Source organism: Carex rostrata, chromosome 13 (assembly GCF_964058835.1).
Source record: "Carex rostrata chromosome 13, lpCarRost1.2, whole genome shotgun sequence".
In the NCBI taxonomy this organism is placed as follows: domain Eukaryota; kingdom Viridiplantae; phylum Streptophyta; class Magnoliopsida; order Poales; family Cyperaceae; genus Carex; species Carex rostrata.
The window spans coordinates 7063970-7083849 of NC_135930.1; the positions used below are offsets into that span (position 1 = coordinate 7063970).

Consider the following 19880-nt stretch of genomic DNA (forward strand, 5'->3'; position numbering starts at 1 on the left):
ATGTAATTAATTATATTTTATAAAATATTAAATATGATTAATTTGAACTATTTGTTAAATGGATAAAAATGTGATTGCACAACAAATAATACTGTTTGGAAAATTGATTCAAAATTCTCCAGATAGAAAATAAAAGAATTTACTTTTTCTAAAGCTCAAAATTAAATGTCTCCGAAATGGCTTGAAGCAGAGGAGTGTTTGATTTATCTGTCCTTTTATATTAACCATGTAGATGTCATGATCCGTCAATAGCTGTGATTTAATTAACTAGATTTTTAACATTTAAGATAAAAAAAAGTCTGCAATTGTGATTTTATGTGGTAAAGTATTGACATTTATTATGTTGAAGTCTATATTTAGTTCTCTGAGTACTCGCTACACTAATTTTCTACCTACAATCTCTTCATATGAATGTTGTCATAAAAATAATTAATTGATAACATTTTTTTCTTTGTTTTTATATTATTGATTACCACAAAATAGGAAAGTAATTAACATGTTTGCAAACTAAATATTAATTATCTTCCTAAGATAAAAAGGTTCATTTTGTTGAAGAAAGAGATTATAAAAAAACAAATATTGAAAATTGCTGATTCGATGGTCTAGAAATTTTCTACTGTTCACGGTAAAACAACGATTTTCAAAGTGGCTTAATAGATAGTAAAAAAATTTCAAAAAATGTAAAATTTAGTGATTGATCTAATTTTATTTTAAAAGTGTAATCTAATTTAATAAATAGTAAAAATTAGCGATTTGGAAGTAGATATAATACCTAGTTTTTAGTAAAAATTAGTGATATAATACCAACAATTTTTGTAATCTAATTTAGTGATTAATCTATTCCAAAAAATATAATACCTACAAATTAGCGATTAATCTAATTTTTTTTACTGTTTATTAATCTAATTTGTAGGTATTATATTTTTTTTGTAGATAAATAGATAATTTGGAAGTAGATGAAACAAAAGATATGGTGATAGATGGAAAAGAAGAAGAAAGTTTCGAGCCTCATGAAGGGATATATGATTCTATGATATATGATGCAGTTTGTTCCACGAGTGTAAACAGTGATATACGATTCTATTATATATATTGTAGTTTTTCCTAGAGTGTGAATATTGAGATACGTGTTTGTTAATTTCTGGTTTCTCATATCTTACTGGTTTGACATATAATGCAATTTGACAATAGAGATTCTATGATATATGCATCTCTTTTTTTAACACTGTTTCATTTTCTATGATATAAGCATCTCTTTCTGTGATATATATGCATCTCTTTCTGTTATCTACAAGCTGGAATTTCTACAATTTATACAAGACTTGCAAGCCAATGAGAAGCAATAAGGTTGAGCATGAATTTTGTAATTCTATGATTTTGAGAAACAATAGGGTTCATTGTGTAAATTTCACAATACCCCTTTGTTAGGACTGGTTTGTTCAAATTTGAATTGTTATAAACCAAGAGAGTAAACAGTGATATATGCATATGTGATGTATTCCTTTGAAAACTTGATTTTCTGATTTATTTTTATGCCATGTTATTTTGGAACTTGAATGTGAAACTGGATACTGATGTTTATTTTAGGGTTTTGACATGTCCTATGTAAAGCATCAAAATGAAGATTCGAATAATGAAATCAATCTTGTCAAATGCAAGGGGCATGGTTTTATGCAGTGAGGCCTCTGATTTACAACCCATGTCAAACAACATTGGTACCAGTGGTACCAGCTCCTAGTCAGTACAATTTGGGATGTTCAAATTGCAAAAAAAAAGGGGGGAAAATATTACAGAAAAAAAAAAATAGAAATCCTAACAAGCATCCATGGAAGTTCTTATAAATTAGTTTTAACCAGAATCCTTTACAGAAAATTAGTTTCTTAAAAGAAGAAAACAAAACAAAACAAAAGACAAAAGTTCTTATAAATTATAGCTTCTAAGCAGAATCCTTGACACAGCTTCAACTGTCCATAATTTTGATGAGATAAAAAAATGCATGTACTGAACGCTAATCAAGGGCACAAAAGCTTAACCAATACCAACTCAATTCAAACTAAAATGTATTCACTGTCATAGGCACTACCGTCTTCACTATCTTCATGTTCTTGCGCCTTCGAAATTCATGCTCGGCTCTTGAAAGAAATTCCATCTTTCATTCTCTACAAAACAGAAAGAAGAATGAAAGAATAAAGTTGAACTCATTCACACCCCCTCTGCAAAATTATAACAGAAATGTATCAATACTAGTACTGATCTGATTTGTTTTAAAAACCGAATACTACAAGCAGAAAAAAGATGAAAGTACTTCACAGAAACTAAAATTTTCCTTACATTTGGTCTTATATGCAAACATCTCAACAGAGTACGGGGATAGTTGGAAATACAAATTGTACAAAAATTTTCCTTACATTTGGTCTTAAAGAATGTTAACAGATCCGAAAAATAAATGCAAAACCAGCCAGGGAAACAAATTGTACAAAAATTTGAGGTCAAACAGTATGCGTCATCAAAATATCAACAGCAGTAGTTTCTTAGTAATAATTGACTAACCGGTATTAATCATGGGCTCTATTGTAAATGTCTGACCGGCTTTCATTATTCCAACTGCTTTATTCTCTGCATAGATATCGATCGAGGGAAAAAAAAAACAGCAAATTAAAGCATGGATAAAATCATTTGATTTGATATGACCAAGAAGTGATATAAATTACACATCTTACTTGCATAATGAGGAATGTTTGGGGCACAGTGAAATAACTCTCCGATACCATGGCCACAATAAGATTTTACCTACAGATGATATAAAATTAAAAAATGATGTCAACAAATTGCGAAAAAACAATTATTAGTCATTAGTTGCATATGAAGGGTTCTGACTAATCCCACTTACAAAAGAGAGACCAGACATAGAAGCATGCCGACTAATCACATCACCAACCTCTCTAAATCTAACTCCTGGCTTAACTGAGACAAAAGACAAAGCCAAAAGTAAAATTCGTTAATATGCTTTTAAAAATAAGTACTAGTGAAAATCCTACATCAAAAGAACAGGTTGGTTATAGTATACAAAAGATCTGAATATTAGTTTGGTTAATATGCTTGACTTAATTTTCATTTGGTTAATACATGTACCAGCAAACAACTCAGCTGTTCCTGTTTTAAAGCGTAATAGAAAATGGCATGCAAAAATGCCTGTTTTATATTTTTATTCAAAGAAATTCAGAATGATCACCTATAGATATAGCTTTTTCCAAGCACTCATAGGTAGATCGAACCAGATGCTGGGATGCTTCATCGACATTACCCACAAAATACGTCTCATTCAAATCACCTATATACATTACAGCAAAAAATTACACCAAATTATCAATGCATATATAATAACAAAAGGCTTACTAAATTTTTACCATGGAAACCCTTGTAGTAAACTGTAACATCAACATTTACAATATCACCATCCTCCAGTTGCCTGTTAAGGAGAACTCTATGTGAATGGAAATTGCAATTTTTGTATATAAATCCCATAAAAAATAAAAATAAATAAACTTTACCAATTCTACATTCTCCAACAATATTTCCTTTCAGCAAGTTCAAATCGAGATTATATCTCACATTTGGGGAAGAGCTAATCAAGTCTCATTCTACGCACAACCAAGAATTAAGGGTTAGCCCTGAGAGAGATAGAGAGAAGAGGAAGGGAGCATACCGGAGGAGGTCATAGAGAGCGACAAGACGTGGTCGAGGCGGAGATCGAGGCTAGAGGCAGTGGAGAGAGATGAGGCACGACCGCACGAAGGATGAGACAAGCGGAGCCGTGGTGAAGAGGGTGGAGGCTGTAACACACTACTATCATGATGGGTAGCTGTGCACAATTAAGATGCATGATGTAATTGAATTTTTAATATATCCTTGGCTGCATCAGTCAAGTTATAAAAAAAAAGACAATGAGTTGGCTCCTTATTTTGGGATCACAAGCAGACTATTTTGTAAATCAGAAACCATTCAATCTAAATATCGTTAGTCATTTGCAGCCAGGTTTCAATAGGTACAGATATCTTGAGATACCAAGCAAACATCACATACACATGTTGAACTTTCTCATCATACACGCAGTTAAACCCCCTAAAATCTACAACCGTGAAAGTTATCCTTTCTCTAAAGAGAGCGATAGACACAGCCAGAAAAAAAAGGAGGGGGAATTAAAGCTCCTCGGCAAGTTTGGTGGATGATGCCATCATGCATAGACTTGTCGATAATCTCATATTTCTTGTGGTCAGTTGTCAGTGCTTCTTGTCCCTGCTCAGCTTATCCTCCATCTCCAGTTGTGCCTGCAATTCCAAATATTATTTCTTAATCACCGTCCAAGCTCGTTTGAACAACACTCAAGAATTAAAATCGTGAATATGTCATCTATTTCTCATATAGGCAACAATGTTAGTTTGATGCGATTTCAAGATTAATATACTATTGTTCAGGTTATATAAAAATTTAATGATTTAGCTCTTAGCCTCGCATCGACGATGAAATGAAGTCCAAATTGCACGAGATTTGGCATACACACTGCTCAAGTTACAAACTTTACAATAAGGTCCCTATTTTATTGGCTATTTACAAAAAAACTCAGCACAAGTAATAAATTGAAATACTAAACCCCTATGCCTATATCATCCATTTCGTTATTCTTATCTTTTTCTCTCTTTTCTCAAATTACTTGTTATTTTTGCTAGAAATCGATTTCACCTGCATCTGAGATCCAGTCTCGTTGCAGCATTTCAATTTGTAAAAAAGATAATGAAACCAACACTGGACATGGTTTCGTGCATTAAGCCTCTGATTGGAATGAAACTTTTGAAAAATAGATTTTATTTAAAAAAAAACTTTTAATTGCGTTCATGAAAAAGTCAATTTTTTTTATTAAATTGCCCAATTATGGAGAACAATTGATTTGCAAAGCTAGAAAAACCATAGTTTTGGTTAATTACCCGGTTGCCTTTAATCAGGGATTTCAAAGGACTGGAGAGAGAGAACAAGATTAAGACCTGAAAATCATGAAAGAAAATAGGCAGAAGCAAAAAAAACAAGAACAATACCTAGTCGGTGACACTGAACCAACAGGCGTCTATCCCCACCCCTCCTCTTTTGACGGCCGGTGAGATCAAATAGAAAGGGACAAGCAAAGAGGAGGGAGGGTTTGAGGTTTGGCACTGGCGCGATTAATTTGGGCAAAGATTTGGTCTGGCGAGCGGAGAGGAAAGCACGGCGTTTTTACTCGGCGCCGGTATAACTTCATTCATTTTCATTTTTGTTGTAGTGTGGAACTGTGGATTGCGTCTCACGGCGGGAGGTGATGAAAAAAAAGAGTTAACAGAGCAGCATCACATTTTAAATACCTATTATACCCTTCCGAAAAAATAGTCTGTTAAATTTAACAGAGAATTTTGATCCTTACAAATCATCTAAACCGTTCGATCGTAACTAAATGAACGGTCCAAAATATTTTTGATCCATTGCAGAATTTGCCTATTATGATTATTATGATTATTATGATTTGTGAAAAACTATGATTGGTCACTGCGATCATTCGTATGATAGCGGGTTATGCTTTAAATTTAATATAAAAAAAACATCTCTAAGAAATTGTGATTTAATATTTTCGGATATTTAACCACTAACTATATAAAAAAAAAAAAAAAAATTCGGCTGCTAACTTTTGCCCTTTTAAGATACCATATAAATGATATTAAGTCATTCATGATGCAGTATTAATTAATTATGCTTATATATGTATGAAAGTTCAAGTTACAGCTCGTTCTATGTGATTAAAATAAAGAAATTCCATAATTTGCCTTATCAAATAGTAGCAGTACAGGTAAACCAAACTTGTTGAAATCGATTACGTACGCAGTGCATAAGACATATATATACAGTGCGAGCGAGTAATTATAACCTGATGATGATATTTTTTTTCATCTAAATAGATGAATTGATGATATTATGCCTGATGCCAGACAAGTAATTAATTCTCTTAGTGCTAACAAACAGGTGCATTGTGGTGACTTCTATCGTTGTTATTACATGTTGAGCTGAGATTGATGATAAGTCTGCGCTCAGTTGGAATTTAGATGACGGCTGAGGAAACGACACCGAGAGGAGAAAGCAAGAGATTGACATAACAGCGCTCAAGGCGCCTTTCACTATCCTCTATGAAAGGATGAATTTATGGTTAAGACTTAAGACGGTTTGACATATATACAACATCCCTGCAAATTATAATCCCAATTAATAGAGGATTGTTATTAAGACTTGTGAAATATTAATTATTTCTATTGGCATGCAGGTCCAGGTGGTGACTTGTCATTTGTCAAAGCCCTTCCCTTTCAAATACGCTAGCCTAACAAGTACGATTTTTCTGTACGGTAATTCAACAAATGCAGCTCCACATAATATATATTATGTCCTTTTCAAAATTAAGAGAGAAAATGGGACAAGTTACTACCATACGCACACAATTAATAATTAGAATCATACGATCCTTACTTTTAGATATATATTCCTCCTGAAAATCAGAATATTCAGACTATCATTATATATATATTTAGTTACAGTATATATCTCATTTCACAAGACAGACAAACAGATATTAGATGGGCCTAATCACTTGCGTTATTAAGCCCATACAATTACGCCTCAATTTATGGTCTTATCGAACTATCGAAGTTTCTTTATTTTTGGTCCTACTGGGCAAATAGAAGAAGTTCCCGAATAAAAATGAACCGGTTTACTACATGACACGGGGTAACTCCAGGGAGTAGACCGTACGCTTAAAGAGAGCTTCGAATTGGGCTCATTCTGCTTGAGATCGCAAATTTAGATAAGACTGGATCTCAGAGTTGATTGAGATCTCGGAGATATCAAACTCTGACCAATGTAACATCTCTTGGCATAAGCTTCAATTGCTTGAATGTTGACCCCTTTTCTGTTAAAAGAGGGGCTTTATATAGTCTGATCCTAATCTTATAAACCGCATCACGTCGGGCAGTTTAAAGGAGATCGTGGGATCATGTGGTTGTGAAAACTGACTTGTGAATAGTTATGCCGCATTAAGGCAGCGTTTGGCTAACTGGAGTTGATCTGGCTGTTAATTTGGCCCGTATGTCTCGAGACTTTATGAGGCCCTGCAAGGTCGTGATTTGGGCTAACTCATAGGCCTTTTCTTCTTATTTTGGGTTGGCCTCTCAATGAGATACAAATTACAGCCTTGTTCATAGCCTACGAGAGAATATAAAGGGCATTGGAAACATGACTTTATTATTAGACTCTGAAATTAAAATGCATCTTATACAGATGCTTTTGACTTAACTATGCTACTACAAGATGCCTCATGTTGATGCATTGGTGTTACTCACGGTATTAATCCAATCCTTATATTCGGATATACTTTTGTTTAAATCGGGTTTACATTGGTTTGAACAATTGCTAGAAGTTAGATTCAAATACTTAAAAGAAGATAAAACAACATCTCATACATTGACTACCATAAGTATCACTTGAGGTCTAAAACATTATTAGAATTATTTCTCGTAGAGAGAAACGACGTGGATCAACAGGGCCGGCCCTGGCCCTGGGCCCCAAAGCCCAAAAGGTCCCCCAAAAAAATATTACATATGTCAAAAGCCTAAACACAAAATGGAAGACTTCATTTCCAAATAGCTGACGGGGTCCAACAAATTTTCTAAGGTTTTTCGTTTCTAGGCCGAAAAGAAAGAATTATAAATTCCTAATCCTTCCTTTTTATTCATTTTTTCATTTTTTTCGTTTATTGATGAAAATTATTTCTTCATTTTGGAAACCTACCTATTCAACCAACCAATTCAACAGCAGTCAAAAATTTCTTCGCTCAAAATATTGAAAACCTAGTTCGGCCATAGGAATAAAAAAATTGAAATCTAGTTTTGTTTGTTTCTTCTTTGTAAATCAATAAACGAGGGAAGAAAACAAAATTAAGAAATCTATTTCTTCTCAACACGAGCAACGATAGCGATGCAGCAGTAGCAGCAGTGACTGGACTGTCTCTGCCTCATTATCTAGGTCCTATCCTTCTATTACTTTTTTTTTTAATTTAAAACAATGTGTTCCTAGAAAGTATGGATCAGGTAGCAAAAAAAGAAACAAAAAAAAGGAGAAAAAAAAACTAAAATCTCATTGTATATGTTTTATTTTGAGGGGTATTGGTTTTATGTCCTCCCTATTTTGTATGATATATTGACATATTAATAAAAAAAATTGTATATATTAAGATCTCAAATTTTTCAGGACCGGCCTTGTGGATCAATTTTTATTCGGAGTCATAATGTCATTGTTATTTTTAGTGAAAACAATAAAATAATGTCTCGACTGTGATTTGAATCCGGATCTCTGAGTGGGAGCCAAGAACACAAACCACCTAGACTACTACAACTTAATGAAGTATCTCAATTTCTATAAATTATGTACATTAAAATCTCGTATTTTTTCTAATTTTTACAACCTTGATTCAAATTATGTTACTAAAAAAAATACGAAAATTTAATATATGCAATACATAAAATTGAGATTTTCATAACGTTGTAGTAGTCTAGTTAGTTAGTTTGTGCTCTTGACTGATTCTCTTTGAAAGATTCAAGGTTCAAGCCACGTTCAAGTCATATGAAAAATGTCAATGACTCCCATGTGTTCTTGAACATGATTTTAACCTTGGATTTTTCGGTTCTCAATTTTTATGTATTACATACATTAAACTTTGTATTTTAAATTTGAAGTAACATAATTTGATCAAGGTTGTAGAAATATAAAAAATACGAGATTTTATTGTATATAATTTATAGAATTTCAGATTTTCCATAAACTATACTATTGGCTCCCACCCGAGAGACTCGGGTTGAAGCAGTGTTTTAAATAGCGCGCTATAGCGGCGCTATAGCGCCGCTATAGCGTTTTCCAACCAAAAAAGCTATGGCGCTATGCCCAAATAGCGCCGCTATAGCGCGCTATTCCGCGCTATAGCGCCGCTATTTGAGCATAGCACGATTTTTTTAACCCGTACGCTATTTCGCGATAAACGCTATTTAAACCATTGGGTTGAAGTCACGGCCAAGAGCCCAAGACATAATTTTATTTTATTCACTAAAATAAATTAAATTAAATTTAAAATTGCTGGAAACAGGAATTGAATCTGAAATGTAAAATAGCATGCACGCTTCCACTACACTAAATATCAATATAAAAAAAGTATTAAATCCGACCGCTCAATAATCAGCGGATAAAATCCACTAGACTGCGCGGCAAAAAAGTATTATTTTGAGTTGAGTACGTATTATTCTGCTCAGCGCGGCAAAATCAGCGGACAAAAAAGTATTATTCCTTTTACTTTGTAAAGAATAATCTACTACAGTTATTTTGAGTTGAGTAATTCTGCTCAGTTGGAATTTTATATGGCAGATGAGGAAATTAGGACAATAATTAAGTTATTTTTGACAGAGAGATCCGACTGCGCGGCAGAGATCTCAGCTGCCTAAATCTTAGCTCTTGAAAGAGAACAAAAAAAGAAAAAAAAAAGTTTCTTGTCTGGCATCCGCTTATTTTTGACATTGATATAAATTTATTATCCGACATCGCTCAGATTACATGCTCAAGGCTAGGGACTAGACAGATGTTATTTCACAAGCAATAGTATATATTTATAGTTGAAATATAATATACATACGGTCCCTTTAATTAACCAAGTAAAGAAGGGGCGTGCTATTCTAAGGGCAATAATTAAGATTTTGAGAGCTGAGAGAAAATATATTCTATTAATTCCAGTTTTATCCTTATCTTAATTAAGAAATAGATTGGGCCTTTACTATGATAATTATACAGCATTCGTTATGACTGACCTACTGCAACCGCATAATTATAACAAATAAAGAAACAAAACACATACGCCCTTCTGTTTAATATCCACCAAAAGACAGGGTAGTACTGATCATGTCTATGGTAAATTGTGCATGCCATCCAGCATGTATAGTTACCGATATATTATACAAGATATTCAGACCATTATTTATGCACCACACAAGTATTGCTTGCAGCCATTAGACATATGTACCTCTCGGCGCATGCCCACATTGTTCATATTGAATTACAATAGAGTATACATACATCATCTTTTGTAGACTACTATTACTTTTGACAGGTTGGCATGAAGGAAATATCAATTTCAAAATAAACAGAATGCTAGATGAAATGGTACTAGTGCAAACCTGATGTAAGAAAGCAAGGTGTTGAATAGCATTCTTTCTAGAAAACAATATATTTTTATTTAAACTTTTATTTTTATAATTTGTGGCAGTGATGAAATGTATTATTTCACACGTAGCTTTTTCTAATTAATAGTACTAGTATGTAACCGGTTCCTTGAGTAGTATCTTCAACTTTTCTAGTTATTTCATCTCATTTTTTTACTGGTAAAACCAATAATTAACTTATTATTAATCGAGTTGATGTTGTGAATTGCATAAAATTTAAATATATTCATAAAAAAGATTTAGTTTAATACGAAAGTAATAAGATTTTCTAAAATCAACTTCTTTTGTTAACTATGATTATTAATTAAGCCGGAGAGAGAGAGTAAAGGTCCATTTTATTTCTTAATTAAGCTAAGGATAAAACTGAAATTAATAGAAAATATTTCTCTCAGCTCTCAAAAACTTAATTATTGCCCTTAAAATAGCACTCCCCATTAAAGAAACACCATCCCTTTAAATAATACATACTTCACAGAATGAACACTCATTTACTGTACAATATATAACAAGGAAAATAAATATGACAATCCAACTTTACATAACATAATTGTAATAATTGAAGCAAAAGGAATATGACATATGTGTATTAACTGTAGATGTAGGTGTACCGGACCATTCTCATGGAGTGAATGTTTCCATTAATCCAAGTAGTCAGACCATGCCTCAACAGCCACCACCACCACCGCCACCACCGCAACCACCACCGCCTCCACCTCCACCACCACCGCAACCACTGCCGGTGCTTGCCCCGCCCCCAGTGTACATCACGTTACCTCCCTGTCGAGGCCGACCCTTGGGCTTGTCCCCACAGTTGAGTATTACAACGCCAATTACGCACACCATGAAGAGGATTATGACGGCATGAGAGATGATGGATTTGTTTGGAAAATCATTTTCAAGCAATATGGCAAGAGCCCGTACCATTTTTCTCCCTGCTTGTTGGTGTTTGGAATTAATAAATATACATATGGAGCGCTTGTTTACTATTCCCTATATATATATATGTCATGTAACATAAAGATTAATTGGCAATGCCTACGGGTTTGGTTGTTGCACAAAAAAAAAAGATTGGGAAAGACTGCATTTTCAAAGTCACAACTAGCTTGTATAATTCTATTTCTGTGATTCTCATGACCACGCGTGGAATTCATAAAAAGCCACGTGGGCATTGTTTGTAACTTGTAATAAGTTCTTTGATATGGTAATTAATTTGGTCAAAATCGATAACTTTTCTGTCTTGAATAGTATGTACCATAGAATATATTTGCAGATTTGAACATCAAGTCGATCGTCGTAAATTTCATCGGTTGGCGAAAAGAGTTTCTCTTTGAACTGGCATGGAAAGGATAAGAGTTTGACGTGAACAAATTAAAGATTGATCGAGGCAACGACGAACGCAAAATCTTTTATGTGTTCACATGGATATATTTTCATACTATTAATTTTATTTAAAATTGAAACGTAGAACTTAGCTGGCAATAAGTGGATTAATGCCATTTCTTATTAATTAAGCAACGCGTAATACCATTGACATTTCTTGTGTCCAGCTAAGTTCTACGTTTCAATTTTAAATAAAATTAATAGTATGAAAATTTATCCATGTGAGCACATAAAATATCTTGCGTGCGTCGTTGCCTCGATCAATCTTTTGTTCGCGTCAAACTCTTGTCCTTTCTATGCCAGTTCAACTCTTTTCGCCAACCGATGAAATTTACAACGATCGTCTTGATGTTCAAATCTGCAAAAAAAATTATCTAGCATGGTAGCCTTACTCAGATAGAGTATTTGCAAAGCATGCATGGTATTACGCGTTGCTTAATTAATAAGAAATCGTATTAAGCCACTCAAATAGAGTAAGGCTACCATGCTTTGCGCTATAAGAAATGGAATTTTTTACTATATATGTATGTATGCATGCATACATGAAAGTGTCAAGTTATTCGTTCTATATGTGATTAAGAAAAAGAAATTCGACAATTTGCCTTATCAATAGCAGCACAGGTAAACCAAACTTATTTTTTAATTTTTTTTGAAAGCTTAATTGATAGCAGCTACTAAGATTGAATTAATACATGTGTTTACAACCACAGAAGTTTACTATAAAATAACATCAGAATTTCAAAAAAAATATCCAATCCCTCTTGGCACATTCTCTGTTGACATCATGAACCAGACTTAGTTGCATCCAGACAATCAGTGCATAATTTTCAGATAGTTATTGTTCAATTGTCGTGACGCAGTTTATAATTGTATCAATACATGTATACACGGAGAGCAATTATAACCTGATATTTTTCAGAACAGACAAAAACAGAAAACATCAGGTTTCTCTTAATCGCTTAGTACAAAAATTAACAGGATATATAAAGAAATTTAAAATAAAGATTGGCAGATTTGACACGATTTAGCAAGTACACGATATGTTGATTTTGTGAGATTTGAGGAGACAAAATGTATTTCATTCAATCTAATTTTTAAATTACAAAGTTTTGCTCTTTACACTACATGGCATATTTAGCTGTTTATTGTACCGTTGGTACGTGGCTACTGTTTTCTAGCTAATTCTGTATTTAATGCTGTCTGCTACACAAGTGTACAAACCTACTTTTTCTTATTCTAAAAAAAAAAAAATGAAAGAACAGATCATATTTCTTTATTTGATCCTGGCCGCTTGATCGATGATTGATGTTCGACTGAAATCAATTTTCAATTCCTCTTTATTTTAAAAACAATATCTTACTATCTTGAGCAGATAAGGATGTTCTTAAATTGTTGACAAATTTTTTATATCGCATTTAGAAATTTGAGCAATATTAATTAACACGGTAAATCAGTGTCATCATGCGACAGTTGCACTGTGGGGACTTTTATCCTTGTTATTACAAATAAATGTTTAGCTGAGATTGGAAGAGAACTCTGCTCAGTTGGAATTTTAGATAACGTACGGATGAGGAAACGACACCGAGAGGAGAGAGCGAGAGATTGACAAAACTGCTCAAGGCTCCTTTCACTATCCTCTTTCAAAGGATGAATCAGACTGTTTGATATGTATACAACATCCCTGCAAATTATAATCCCAATTAATAGAGATATGTTATTCTAAAGTCTCTTGAATTAAATAATATTTCTATTGACAGCACCATGTGACTTATCAAAGATAGAATTTTTTTTTTTTTTGAGAAAAAACTGATGTCTGAGCATCAGTTTGTTGTATTGATATAGTTGCAGGAGGCTGCAACTGGTGTTTACAAGATGCAATTTAAGCTCACACCTGTGAGCTTTTCAATAGAAAATAGAAATGAGAATGTAAATTGTAAAGTAAAGACAAGTAATACATATTAAGGCAATTAAAATTCTATTGAGTTGTGCTGTTTCTCTGGTGGTTCCTCTTGCTCCTCAGTTGCTGAATATTTTTGCTGCTGTCCCTGAATGTCCTGTTGCACCGTTCTCTCCATAGTATGAATTGTGTTATAAGTATGATTAACCTTGTCTTCTTTGTGCTTGTTCCTTTTGTCAGGGCTTGTATTGGTTCCTATGGCACAATGATCTATAGGTCTGTCGCCACCTTTAGGTATGTCTGTTGCCGTGATGCATAAGCTCATGAACAAGTATTTTACTGTTTCAAGTTGGTTGGTACACATGATGCATCTGTTAGTTAGGTACCAGCCTCTCTTGTTCAAGTTGTCGATTGTGAGAAGTTTGTTTTGTACCATTAGCCAACCAAAGACAATCATTCTTAGGGGACATGACAGTTTCCACAGTCTGTGTATGCTTGTCAGAATTGTAGATGTTTTTTTGATTCTCTGCTAAGTGGACTTGATGGTGAATTTTCCTGTTGTGGTCCATTTCCATGCAGCGGTATCTGGTGTGTTTGTTAGGGTGGTTTGTTGGAGAGAGTGTTTGAGTTGTGTGAATTCGATTGCCATGTCTGACATGTCCTGTAACTAAGTGTGAGTATAGTTTTGTCATAGTGTTGCTGAGAATACCCATTCCCCAGTTGTGGTGCCAGAGGGATGTTGATCTCCCATTCACTGTTAGCATGGTGATGGAGATGGAAGCCAATTGGAGAATTGTTGTGGTTGGATCTGAGCTAGTAATATGGTGTCAGGTATTGTATGGTTTATGAGTTGTGTTGTGGTTTGGTTGATGCTCTCATTCCACAGCCTTGGTACAGTAGATTGCCATTGAAAATACCATTTCAGCAGCATAGCCTGATTGAAAGATGTGAGGTCTACCACTCCTAACCCCCCTAGTTGTTTTGGCATGCACATGATTTTTCATTTTGCCATGTTTATTTTCCTTCCTTCTGTGTTGACCCCATGCCATATGAATCTTTTCCTTATTTTATCGATCTCCTTGATAACCCAAACTGGCAATGCCATGACTGACATGTGATAAACTGGTATGGCCGAAAGCACTGCCTTTAGCAAAACTAGTCTCCCAGCTATTGATGGATTTTTGGCTGCCCACCCCATTAATCTGTCATGGAACTTTTGTATCAAAGGTAGAAAAGTTTCTTTTTTGAGTTTTTTGTTTGATAATGGGAGGCCTAGGTAAGTGAATGGAAAGGATCCTAATTTGCATCTCATTAGATTGACCTGTGATTGTGCTACATCCCCTTCTGTTCTTGAGCATATAATTTCAGATTTGGTGAGATTGACTGCTAGACCTGAGATGGACTGGAATGCCAGTAGTGCAATTTTGAGGGCTTGTAGTTGTTGGGTTTCTAGTTTTATGATAGAGGAGGCAGGGTTTCATGTTTGCAACTGGCAGCCTTATATCTCCATTGGATCTGAGTTTTTGAAACCATCTTGAGATGAAGTCCATTGCTATGATGAATATCAATGGAGAGACTGGGTAACCTTTCTTGACTCCCCTGTGTAGAGTTATCTTTTTTCCCACTAATCCATTTATAATCACCTGGGAGGTGCCTGATAGAATATATTTGAAGACCCAGTGTAACCAGGTGGTCGGGAAGCCTAGGTTTGACATTGTGTTTGACAGAAAGTCCTAGCTAAGTGTGTCAAAGGTTTTGTGGATGTCGGATTTGAAGACTGCTAGGGGTATATTCTCCTTGTATGAGTAGCTAAGTATTTGTTGAGCCTATAGGTAGCCTTCATCTATATATCTGCCTTTGATGAATCATGTTTGTGTCATGTGTACCATTTTCTGGATCCTTTTTTGCAATCTGTTGGCTAGTATTTCGAAAAGGATTTTCTATACCCCATTGATCAGGTTGATTGCATGTATTGCTGAGGTTTGTTGGCTTTTTCTGTTTTGGGTATGAGGATAATGAAGGAGTTATTCAGTGGGGAAATTGATGAGGCATTCAATGTGATGTGTGTATACATGGCATGTAGATCTAGGATAAGGGTTTGTGCAAATTTCTTATAAAATTCGCCTGTGAATCCATCCAGTCGGGGTGATTTGTTGTTTGGCCATGTTGAGATAACTCCTTCTATTTCAGCTGTTGTTATTGGTGCTTGCAGTTCTGAGAGGTCTTGTTGTTGTGATGTGGGGTATAGGTTGGGCCAGTGTATTGTAGATGTGTTTGGTTGTTGGGTACCCATGAGGCTTTTGTAGTAGTAAAACAAAACTTGTGCTTTTGTTTTATGGTCTGTGTATAGGCTATCATTATGTTCAATCTGCAAAATTAGGTTCGACCTCTTGTTTTTTGATGCAATGGCATGAAAATACTTTTTACCTTTATCACCATGAAACTCTCATCTGAGTTTTGCTCTCTGCCTCCAAAGTTCTTCTTCTAATACTGCCAGGTCATTGTATCTTTTTTGGAAGCTTTTAGCAGTAGGTTTTCCAGTTGAGTTGTGGCTCTGGTTTCTTTAGCACTATCTAGCCATCCCATGTAATCTCTACATGTTTTGGTCTATACTTTGATGGAGCCAATTTTAGAGTTTGACCAATTTTTTATTTCTGTTTGTAGTTTGTTGAGCTTTTTTTGTAGTGTATCTGGTGTGTAGAGAAGTGGGTTCTGACTGCCATGTTTCTCTTACCACTTGAGATAGGTCCTCAAACTTGAGCCATATATTTTCAAATCTAAAAAAATTTGTTTTCATGTAAGAGGTTTTTACTGTTAGGCTCAAGGGGAAGTGGTCAGAGGAGGTGCTTGGTAAGGGTTTTTTGTGAGGAGTTTGCGTATTTGAGGTTCCATTCATTAGTGATGAGAAATCGGTCTAGTCGGGCCATTGCTGGGGAATCTCCTTCATTTGTCCATATGAATGCTCCGCGCCTTGGAGGTTTAGATTGAGTAGTCCCAGATCTGAAACCAGTTGTGCGAATTGTCTTGTATTTCTCCAGTCTGAGCTATTAGCCGGCCTGTTTCTGTCTTGGATGTTGAGTGTGATGTTGAAGTCCCCTCCCAATATCCAAGTTGTTGCATCTTGTGGTTTGTGAGATTTGATTTCTTCAAGGAAATCTACTCTTGTGCGTGGTGATGAGGGGCCATAGACACTTGTAAACTAGAAACTGGATGTGTCTCTTCTGTCTTGTATCACTTTGTGTTCATCGTACCTTCTACCACATATCTGGTTCAATAGTGATTTGTTCATTTGGGAGAGTTTTGTTTCTTGCATGCAAACGATGTCAGGTTTTTCTATCAGGATGGTCTGCCTGACAACAATTCTTTTTTTTTTCTTCTGTCATTGAGGCCTCTAATGTTCCAGCTAATGAATTGATATTTTGTGTTGTGATTCATTAGACAAGAAGTTCTTCTTTGAAACCAAGGTACTAATACTTATAATATTAGGATTGCAGGATACTAATATAAAACTCCAATTGAAGGTGTTTGGAGCACTCTAGTAGTGTCTCCAGTTTGCAAGATAATAAGGAATTTACAACCCTAATACAACTCTCCAATCGAAGGTGTTTGGAGCACTCTAGTAGTGTCTCTGAATGGCAATATAATAGGGCATTTACAATCTGAATACAACACTCCAATTGAAGGTGTTTAGGGCACTCTAGTAGTGTCTTCAGATTGCAACATAATAGGGCATTTACAACCCTAATACAACTCTCCAATAGAAGGTGTTTGGAGCACTCCAGTAGTGTCTCCAGATTGCAAGATAATAGGGCATTTACAACCCTAATACAACTCTCCAATTGAAAGTGTTTGGAGCACTCTAGTAATGCCTCTATATGCCAAGATAATGGGCATTTACAACCCTAATACAACACTCCAATTGAAGGTGTTTGAAGTACTATAGTGTCTCTATATAGCACAATAACAGGGTATTTACAACCCTAATAAAATACTCCAATTGAAGGTGTTTGGAGCACTCTAGTAGGGCCTCCAAATGGCAAGATAATAGTGCATTTACGACCCTAATACAACACTCCAAAGGAAAGTCTTTGGAGCACTCTAGTAGTGTCTTTGAATGGCAAGATAATGAGGGCATTTACAATCCTAATACAACACTCCAAATGAAGGTGTTTGGACCACTCTAGTAGTATCTCTAAATGGCAAGATAATAGGGCATTTACAACCCTAATACAACACTCCAATTGAAGGTGTTTGGAGTACGATTGTAGTGTCTCTAGATTGCAAGATAATAAGACATTTACAACCCTAATACAACTCTCCAATTGAATATGTTTGGAGCACCCTAGTAGTGACTGCATATTGCAAGATAATATGGCATATACAACCCAAATATAAAACTCCAATTGAAGGTGTTTGGAGGACTCTAGCAGTGTCTCCAGATTGAAAGATAATAGAGCATTTGCAACCCTAATAGAACACTCCGATTGAAGGTGTTTGGAGTACTCTAGTAGTGTCTCTATATGACAAAATAATAGTGCATTTACAACCCTAATACAACACTCCAATTGACGGTATTTGGAGCACTCTAGTAGGGTCTCTAGATGGCAATATAATAGTACATTTACAACCCTAATACAACACTCAAAATGAAGGTGATTTGAGCACTCTAGTATTGTCTCTAAATGACAAGAGAATGGTGCATTTATAACCCAAATACATCACTCCAAATGAAGGTGTTTAGAGTAATCTATTGGTGTCTCTATATGGCGCGATAACAGGACGTTTACAACCCCAATATAATACTCCAAACGATGGTTATGTAGCACTCTAGTAGTGTCTCTAAATGGTAAGATAATGGGGCATTTATAACCCTAATACAACACTCCAATTGAAAATGTTTGGAGCACTCTAGTAGTGCTTCTAGATTGCAAGATAATAAGGCATTTACAACCCTAATACTACTTTCCAATTGAAGATGTTCGGAGCACCTTCGTAGTGTCTCTATATGGCCTGAAAACAAGGCATTTACAACCATAATACAACAATCCAATTGAAGGTGTTTAGAGGACTCTAGCAGTGTCTCCAGATTGAAAGATAATAGAGCATTTACAACCCTAATACAACACTCCAATTGAAGGTGTTTGGAGTACTATAGAAGTGTCTCTATATCGCAAAATAATAGGGTATTTACAACCCTAATACAACACTCAAATTGAAGGTGTTTGGAGCACTCTAGTAGGGTTTCCAGATGACACGATAATATAATATTTACAACCCTAATACAATACTCCAATTGAAGGTGTTTAATTCACTCTAGTAGTGTCTCTATATGGCAAGATAATAGGGCATTTGCAACCCTAATACAACACTCCAATTCAAGGTGTTTGGGGCACTCTGGTAGTGTCTCCATATTGCAAGATAATGAGGCATCTACAACCCTAATAAAACACTTCAAATGAAGGTGTTTCGAGCACTGTAGTTTCTCTAAAGGGCAAGATAATAGAGCATTGAAAACCCTAATACAACACTCTAATTGACGGTGTATTGCACTCTAGTAGGGTCTTTAGATGACAATATAATAGTGCATTTACAACCCTAATACAACACTCCAAATGAAGATGATTGGAGCACTCTAGTAGTGTCTCTATATGGCAAGAGAATGGTGCATTTACAACCCTTATACATCACTCCAAATGAAGGTGTTTTGAGAAATCTATTGGTGTCTCTATATGGCGCGATAATATGGCATTTACAACCGTAATACAACACTCCAATTAACAGTGTTTGGAGCACTCAAGTGTGTCTTTATATGACAAGTTAATAGGGTATTTACAACCCTGATCCAACCCTGCAATTGAAGGTCTTTGGAGCACTCTAGAGTGTCCTATATGGCAAGATAATAGATTATTTACAATCTTAATACAACACTCCAATTGAAGGTGTTTGGAGCACTCTAGTAGTGTCGCCAGATTGCAAGATAACATGGCATTTGTAGCCCTAATACATGTCTCCAATTGAAGGTGTTTGGAGCACTCTAGTAGGGTCTCTATATGGAAAGATAATATGACATTTTCAACCCTAATACAACAATTAAATTGAAGGTGTTCGGAGCACTCTAGTAGTGTCTCCAGAGTGCAAGATAATTGGGTATTTACAACCCTAATACAACTCCCAAATTGAAGGTGTTTGGAGCACTCTAGTAGTGTGTCTATGTCACAACATAATAGGCATTTACAACCCCATTACAACACTCCAATTGAAGGTATTTGAAGAACTCT

General features: G+C 35.1%; 2 protein-coding genes across 4 annotated transcripts in view; both read right to left on the bottom strand.

Annotated features, from left to right (window-relative positions):
• Nucleotides 1-19880, bottom strand: part of LOC144564266 (uncharacterized) — a 77480-nt gene that overhangs the window by 15103 nt on the left and 42497 nt on the right. The window lies entirely within an intron of this gene.
• On the bottom strand, nt 1818-5318 carry LOC144564386 (methionine aminopeptidase 1A-like). 3 transcript variants are annotated; one of them, XM_078313987.1, is made up of 7 exons: nt 5091-5318; nt 3707-4328; nt 3233-3331; nt 2891-2964; nt 2721-2790; nt 2551-2616; nt 1818-2159 (listed from the first exon to the last, which is right to left on the bottom strand). In XM_078313987.1, exons 2-7 carry the CDS (start codon nt 3717-3719, stop codon nt 2098-2100), a joined length of 384 nt encoding a protein of 127 aa, XP_078170113.1. In that variant the 5' UTR covers nt 3720-4328; nt 5091-5318; the 3' UTR covers nt 1818-2097. The 3 variants fall into 3 exon arrangements, with proteins under 3 accessions (XP_078170113.1, XP_078170111.1, XP_078170112.1); XM_078313985.1 differs by lacking the exons at nt 3707-4328; nt 5091-5318 and adding an exon at nt 3408-3529; XM_078313986.1 differs by lacking the exons at nt 3707-4328; nt 5091-5318 and adding an exon at nt 3408-3529 and having other exon boundaries at nt 1818-2213.